General features: G+C 48.1%; 2 protein-coding genes across 7 annotated transcripts in view; one reads left to right on the top strand and one right to left on the bottom strand.

Annotated features, from left to right (window-relative positions):
* The window catches only part of NDUFB11 (NADH dehydrogenase (ubiquinone) 1 beta subcomplex, 11, 17.3kDa), a 3,970-nt gene extending 2,844 nt beyond the window's left edge, over positions 1 to 1,126 (bottom strand). For both annotated transcript variants that reach the window (XM_011938703.1, XM_011938702.1), the window contains exon 1: positions 335 to 1,126. In XM_011938703.1, coding sequence (XP_011794093.1) covers positions 335 to 541 — 207 coding nt within the window. In that variant the 5' untranslated portion in view covers positions 542 to 1,126. The remainder of the gene's footprint in view (positions 1 to 334) is intronic.
* The window catches only part of RBM10 (RNA binding motif protein 10), a 42,845-nt gene continuing 35,582 nt past the window's right edge, over positions 765 to 8,027 (top strand). For 4 of the 5 annotated variants that reach the window (XM_011938698.1, XM_011938699.1, XM_011938700.1 and 1 more), the window contains exons 1-2: positions 772 to 1,364; positions 3,244 to 3,385. In XM_011938698.1, coding sequence (XP_011794088.1) covers positions 3,369 to 3,385 — 17 coding nt within the window. In that variant the 5' untranslated portion in view covers positions 772 to 1,364; positions 3,244 to 3,368. Of the gene's footprint in view, positions 1,396 to 3,243; positions 3,386 to 8,027 lie in introns of all 5 variants that reach the window. The other variant, XM_011938697.1, reaches the window with a different exon arrangement.

Raw genomic sequence — 8,027 nt, forward strand, 5'->3', positions numbered from 1 at the left:
AAAAAAAAAAAGAACACAGACAGCAACGAGCAAGTGCCATATCGGTGTTTAGTATTATCGTTGTTTTACTATACTGCTTCTAATGCGTTTTGAGCGCTGTCCACTTGAGGCGTGATTTCTGTCTGCAAAATAAAACCAGTCCTGCCTCTGGCCCTGGAACACGGATATCGACAGATAAAGGAGGAACACAAGGTAGGCAAAATTCCCAAGTCTTCTAGGCTTTCGCCGGCCGCGCAGGCCTCTACTGCCTAAGAACGTCCTCTACAGCGCCCCACCTGCCGATCCCGGATTGACCCCTTCAGGGTTCCGTCTCCCCCACCCCCCCGCCTCTTACCGTCTCATAAAAGTTTTCGTCTTCGGGTTCTGGGTCCTCTTGCCACGGTGTGGTCGGTTCTGGGGCCCGCTTTCCCGCGACAGCGGACGGGGCGATCACAGTCCTGGAGAAGCTAGATTCCCAGCGGACGCGGGCGGTCGGGAGCCCTCGCGTTGCCGCTGCCGCCAAAAGACGGCGAGCGCCCAAACCAAACAGCCCAGCCGCCATGACAGATGGTGCTGCAGGGTCTGAGGGGCGGGGACGGAAATGCGACTGTGCGCAGCTGCAGTAGGTGAGAGCGCGACAATTATCGCTCCCCCTCCGCCACGCTATATAGGTCCCAGATCTGATTTTGTTTTCCAGTGAGGCGGGGCGTTGAGCAACCGTCTTTGCCTCCAGTTGTCGTGGCTTCGTGGGGCCAACCGTTCTCTCCCCCTTTCGGCCAGGCTGAGAAATTTCTTATTGATGGATCTGCTCATTTCCTGGATAGGAAGAAATCGGGGACATTGGGTAGGATATAGTTCCCAGCCAATCGCCCAGAGCTCCCTCGCCCTTTGGGGAAAGAGGTGGAGCTTCCGCTAGTCTTTCATCTTCAAAGGAAATCAAGCTTCTAAAAAGCGGGCCCTGCCGGATTGGCCAATAGCTACTCCTTTTCTCCACTAGGGCAGCGTTCGCACGGGTGTAGGGAGGTGTCGGGAGGTGGCCAGCGCTTGCCAATCAGAGGAGGCCAGGGCTGTCCCCTGGCGGGCGGTGACCAATCGCCGGGGCTGGCCAGAGCGCGCTTCCTTAGTAGGTGGATGGTGGTCGGAGCGCCGACTCCCTTCTCGTCGTCGCCATTTTGAGCTGGTGACTGGCCGGCTGGGAGTAGGCGGCAGTGAGTTTCCTTGGGAGGGCAGCGCGCTTGGCGCTTCTCCCCTCCCCCCGATCTGCCTGCAGGCTCGGACTTGGTAGTTGCGCGCTCCGGCTCCAGCTGAGCTGGGAGAGTTGGAGGAGGTGGCGGCGGGCCGAGGTGATGTCTGGGAGCCCTCCCTTGACAGCCCGGGCCGAGAAGGTGAGCGTCGACGCTGGTCGTGGGGGCGGAGGTAAGGGGCCCGGGGCGGGGACGTAGAGGAGGCGCGAGGGCGGACTTCGGGTCGGGGGGATGCGCGGAACGGAGGGGTTCGTGCAATGTCTCTACCCGGGAGGGTTTTTGTTTTTTTTTTTGGTGGTTTTTTTTTTTTTTTTTTTTTTTTTTGGTGTGAGCAAAGGCGCGTGCGCGACTGGGACATGGGATGGGTGCGTGCGGGTTGGGGGAAGGGAGGGACGGATGGGAGTGGGCTACTGTGGATCACTGTGTCGGCTACACCGAAGTTTATCAGTGGAGAAGCGGTTGTCTGCGACTTGTGCATAGGAGAGGGGATGCTGCTCTGTGTTACTCTGGTGTTTATCGATCCATTGGGAAATGTTCTGTGGTTCTGGTCCCTATTCCTGGGGGATCGGAGGGAGGATGTGACTCTGGTCTTTACCCTTTGAGGGGTGTGTCTGTGACTCTGATCCTTATCCATGGGGCGGGGCTTGGGGGACGACTGTCTTGTGATTGACCCTAACCCACTTACTGGGTGGGGAGGGGGATGCAGGGAATGTGTGTGTGACTCATTGCCCCTTCTTTTGGGGAGTTTGTGAGAGTGACGCTCATCCGTGGAAAGGGGACCCAGTGTGTAATTGTGGTCCTTACTGTGGGTTCCTTCTGTGATGTGGGCCCCTAGTTATTTGGGGCTCATGTCTGTGACTGGCCCTTGGCTGTGGTGGATGTTACTGTGTGACTCTGGCCCCTTTGCCAGAGTCTCTTGAGGGTTTTTGTGCTCTCAGCTGCCAGTGCCTCTGGTGTGATTCTAACTGTTGCCCACCTGGGAGCAGGTAATTCGGGTTCCCTGTGGCTTGAGGAGGAAGAGAAAGTTGGAGTGTGTGTCTGTGTGTGTGTGTGTGTACGCGCATAGAGCAAAGGTGTGGCAGCAACCTAGTGTTGGGCAGGTGCTATTTTTGCCTGGCTTTACCTGATTCCTGTTCAGAGGGTGGGGCCTGAAGATGTGGGATTCATCCTGACCTCTGGCTGGGTCACAGGGTTCTCAGGACTCCTTGAGTTCTCACCACAGCCCTGAGGGTTGGATGAAGTAGCTGCTGCTCCATCCCAGTAGAAGAGCACAGTGGTTCAGAACAGCCTGCAAAAGGGCCCCTTTTGCCTCTGGAAAACGGGCTTGAGCCCTGGGGAGGGAACCACCTTGGGACCTGGCTGCACATAAGAGACAGGGCTCACTCAGGGCTGAGCCAGTTGCTGTGTGAGGGCCAAGGCTGTGTTGGCCAGGAGCCCAGGGAGGTAGCAGCTGTCTCATTGCCAAGTTAGCCCCTTCATACACACCCTCAAGAACATTTCATGATCTTTTGCTGCCTTATAGGGGACAGCCAGCAGCTTGTTGGAAGGATGAGATGGTCCCTTGGGGCCCATGGAAGGAGCCTGGTGGGTGCCTGGGGCCCCCATTGTTGTGAAGTCTTGCCTGATGTGCTGAATCTCAGGCAAGACTTTCAGCCCTGAGAGTGTCCGTACCGCCACCCTGGGATGCAGCCCCAGGATTGAATTTGTCTACCTGTCTTAGGTGGCAAAGCCCTGATCACACCGTGGGTGGCCCCGCCAGGTCTCTCTGCAAGATGCCCCCTGTCTGCTGAAGTCTTTGCTGTTTTCTAGGGCAGTGGGCTCTAGCCTCATGTTTGCGGGGAAAGGGAGGAGCAGGCCAAGTAGGGGCTACCTTCACACTATGATGCACAGGAGTGCTGGGAGCTAGAAGACAATGTCCCTGGGCTAAGGGGCGGCAAAGAGCCTTGACAACGAGGGTTTCTCAAGGAGGCCTTCTCTGTCCCAACTGTTTTGACCCCTTTTTTCCCTCCATTCTCTGCAGAGTCCCTGCAGGAAACATCACCCAGGCTGGCAGATCATGGTAGCAGCAGCAGGGGTGGCTGGGAAGTGAAACGGAGCCAGCGGCTGAGGAGGGGCCCCAGCAGCCCCCGAAGGCCCTATCAGGACATGGAGTACGAAAGACGGTGAGTTATCCGTTCCCAGCCTCCCAAACAGCCTAGGCTTGCCTCTATGTGAGAATTGATCCAAGAAGGTGCTAGGATGGGGCTTCTGGGTAGAGGAAACAGCAATAGCAGATGAGGAGTTTCTTTTCAGCAGACAGGTATTTGGCACCTGTTGTGAGCCAGGACTTGTGCTAGGCTCTGAGAGTGCAGTGATGAATGAGACATGAGATTGCATCCTTCTGAGTACTCATCGTGTCGCAGCGAGGCTATGCAGTTAACAGGTGGGAGGTTGAGGTTGGGGCTATAGCCTGGGGTGTGAGGGATGGGTGGGAATGGCACCATCAGAGTCAGGATTTGCCCAGTACCACTAGGGGACAAGTCAGGTTAGATAGTGGGAGATTCCAGGGACAGTATGGGCTACAGTTGGCATGATACTTGCTTGGAATGGATACTCTCAGACAGTTATTTCTTCAGCTCTGCTATGAACAAGGAATAGCTGGAACACTGGGTAAAATACAGAAATTCTGAGTAAAATTCAGTGATCCCTTGCCATCCAGGTGATTCCGAGGCAGGTGACCCAGCCATGACACTTGAAGATTGCCTAGAAAAGCAGACCTAACTCTCCCAGAAAGCCTCTATTAAGATTCAAGAGTCAATAGCTTCATAAAAAGAGAAAATAATTTTTAAAATGTCTTACAAAGGGTTTCCTCTACCACCACCCCTTTTAAAAACGTAGAATTGTAATATTTTGTTTTCTGAAAAATGAGCCCAAATTTGAGATAAGGTCATCACCTAGTGTTATTCAGTCTTGGCTTTCATTAGAAATGTTTTTTGAAAGACATTTGATTTTGGTTGGTATTCACTAGAAGTGCTCTGTGGCCATTTCTGAATTTGAGTAGCTGACATACATACTTTGTTCAAACTTTAGTACCAAGTAAATCCATTGACTTTTAAAAGGCCTCAAGTGCAGAGGTTTGAATTCATCATACTTTCCAGTTCAAGGTAGGTTTCTGTCATAGGTCAGCACAAGGCTTCTTCTTGCCACGTTTATTTTTTCATTTTATTCCCAATTCCCACCTCTGTGGGCAGCTGCTCTGTGTGTTTCATATGTATCCTTCTATGATACATATCATAGAAAATGTATCAGATTTATTATATACATTGTTTTCATATAAATGTATCAGATACATGTGTCATTAAATATACATACATATACAAATGTATCATATAGATACACATATCTGTAAATGTATCATAGATACATGTATCCTATAGATACATGTATCATAGATACATGTATCCTATAGATACATGTATCCTATAGATACATGTATCATAGATACATGTATCCTATAGGATACATGTATCTATGTATCTGTATACATGTATCTGTAAATACATCTCAAAAAACAAACATGTATCTGTTTGTTTACATATACATGTACAGATACATATACATGTATCTGTAAATGTATCATAGATACATGTATCATATAATATACATACATATACAAATGTATCATATAGATACATGTATCTGTAAATGTATCATATAGATACATTTTGATAGAAAATGGAAATATGAAGTGTTGTTTTGAGAGACTGTGTTTTCAGTTGATACACATGGCATAGTGCCACAGTCTTCATTTTGTTTCCTGAACTTTGTATTACTTAGAGTGGGAGTTTTTTTTGTTTTTTGTTTTTTGTTTTGAGACAGGGTATCTCTGTGTTGCCCAGGCTGGTCTCAAACTCCTGGGCTCAGGCAATTCTCCTGCCTTGGCCTCCCAGAGTGCTGGGATTAAAGGCATGAGCCACTGTAACTGGCCAACAGTGCTGTTTTTTTTTTGTTGTTGTTTGTTTGTTTTGAGACGGAGTTTCGCTCTTGTTGCCCAGGCTGGAGTGTAATGGCACAATCTCGGCTCACCGCAATCTCTGCCTCCGAGGTTCAAGTAATTCTCCTGCCTCAGCTTCCCAAGCAGCTGGGATTACAGGCATGCGCCACCATGCCCGACTAATTTTGTATATTTAGTAGAGATGGGGTTTCTCCATGTTGGTCAGGCTGGTCTCAAACTCTCGACCTCACGTGATCCTCCCAAAGTGCTGAGATTACGGGCATGAGCCACTGCACCCAGCACAGTGCTGTATTTTTAACATCTGTCTGTATTGCCATGTGTATGTTACTGCTTTGTTTCCAATTGCTGGCAAGGACATCATGGGGCATGTCTACTGCATTTTACTTAGTAATTCCCCCAAGAGTAGATGCCTGTTGTTAATTTTGATGTGCTGACATCACTTTTTTTTTCTTTTTTTTTTTCCCGGAGACAAAGTTTCACTCTTGTTGCCCAGGCTGGAGTGCAATGACACAATCTCAGCTCACCACAACCTCCACCTCCTGGGTTCAAGAGATTCTCCTGCCTCAGCCTCCCAAGTAGCTGGGATTACAGGCATGCACTACCACGCCCAGCTAATTTGTATTTTTAGTAGAGATGGGGTTTCTCCATGTTGGTCAGGCTGGTCTTGAACTCCTGACCTCAGGTGATCCACCTGCCTCGGCCTCCCAAAGTGTTGGGATTACAGGCGTGAGCCACCACGCCTTGCCCAACATCACCTTTTTTGCCTTATCTTTTAATGTATAGTTGCTTTTGTTTGTTTGTTTTTTGAGATGGGGTCTCGCTCTGTCACCCAGGCTGGAGTGCAGTGGCACGATCTCAGCTCACTGCAAACTCCGCCTCCCGGGTTCACGCCAGGGAGCCTCCCGAGTAGCTGGGACTACAGGCCTCAGCCTCCCGAGTAGCTGGGACTACAGGCACCAGCCACCACGCCCGGCTAGTTTTTTGTATTTTTATTAGAGACAGAGTTTCACCATGTTAGCCAGGATGGTCTTGATCTCCTGACCTCTTGATCCGCCCGCCTTGGCCTCCCAAAGTGCTGGGATTACAGGCGTGGGCCACCGTGCCCGGCCTAATGTATAGTTTTTACCTTTTGCATTCAGATCTTTAATCCATCTAGATTCCACTCTTGAATATGGCATAAGGTAAGCTCCGATTTTATTTTCTTCCATATAGTAGGCAGTTTTTCCAGTACCACCTCCTAAGTAGTCCATTCTTTCTTTATTGATCTGTGGTACCGCATCTGATTTCAGGTTCCCTCATGTACATGGATTCGTCTTGAGCGATGTAATTTGTTCCGCTGGTCTATTTACACATTCTTGTACCAGCACCTTACTGTTTTTATTATTATGGCTTTATAGAATGTCTTAATAGCTCCTTTGCATTTATTTTTCAAAGTTGATTTAATCATTCGTGGGGCTTTATTCTATATCAAAAGTTATCAAAGTCCCTCAACAACAAGAATTTTGATAGATATTGCACTGAATTTCTCTATTAATTTGGGGAAAATTATCTTTGTAAGTAGTCATCTCATCTAAGACCTGTGTAGAGAATATTTTGAAATTTATATGAAGAGCATAAAAAGCTTTCATTTTCATAAATAGAAATACAAGTCTTATGTATTCTTTTTTAAAGTAATCCCTAGGTACTTCAGTCACTTTCATTATCTTTTTCTTTTTCTTGAGACTTGGTCTTGCTCTGTCACCCAGGCTGGAGTGCAGTGGCGACCTCCACAGGCTCAGGTGATCTTCCTACCTCAGCCTTCCAAGTAGCTAGGACTGTAGGCACGCGCCACCACGCCCAGCTAATTTTTTGTAGAGACAGAGTTTACCATGTTGCCAAGGCTGATCTTGAACTCCTGAGCTCCAGCAATCCACCCACCTTGGCCTCCCAAAGTTCTGGGATTACAGGCCGTTATCTTATTTTTTGAAAAATATTTTTCATGCTGGTATTTGCTGGGGTAGAGGAAAGCTGTTGATTTCTGTAAGTTACCCCTGCTGTATGCCCTTGTTATTTCTAATACTTCATTGTTGATTCTGATGTTCTTTCTAAGTAGTTGGTCATATTGTATGCAAATCTATCCTGTCACTTATTTATTTTTCTTCATTTATAGCATTGTCCAGGACTTTTAGTACCATATTAAATAGTATAAGTGATACTGGGTGCACAAATTAAGATTTACTTTGGCTAGTTATGGCAGAAAATCCAAAGAATAATGGCTTAGACAAGATAGTTTACTTTTCTTTCCTACAAAGGCAGTCTGCAGAAGAGCAATTAATCTAGGGCTGACAGGCAGCCCCTTCTGTGTCTCAGCACATGGCAGTTGAGACAGTAGAAAGAATGGAGAGGAATAAAAGGGAATGTGTCTAAAGTTTCTCCATTAAGTATGATGCATGCAGTAAGTTTTTAGAATGTATCCTTTAATAAATCAAGAAAATTATCTAATCTTTGTTTGCTAAGATTGACCATAAATAAGTATTAAACTTCAAAATCCTGTGCTTTTTTTCTCCCCTTGTCCATTAATTTCATAAATTGTGGCCTGGCATGGTGGTGGATCACAGCACTTTGGGAGGCCAAGGTGGGCGGATCGCTTCAGGCCAGGAGTTCAAGACCAGCCTGGCCAGCATGGTGAAACCTCATTTCTACTAAAAATACAAAAATCAGCCAGGTGTGGTGACACATGCCTGTAATCCCAGCAGCTTGGTAGGCCAGGCGGGAGGATCGCTTGAGCCAGGAGTTCGAGACCAGCCTGGGCAACATAGCGAGATCTCGTC

This window comes from Colobus angolensis, unplaced genomic scaffold (assembly GCF_000951035.1).
Source record: "Colobus angolensis palliatus isolate OR3802 unplaced genomic scaffold, Cang.pa_1.0 Scaffold176, whole genome shotgun sequence".
NCBI lineage: Eukaryota > Metazoa > Chordata > Mammalia > Primates > Cercopithecidae > Colobus > Colobus angolensis.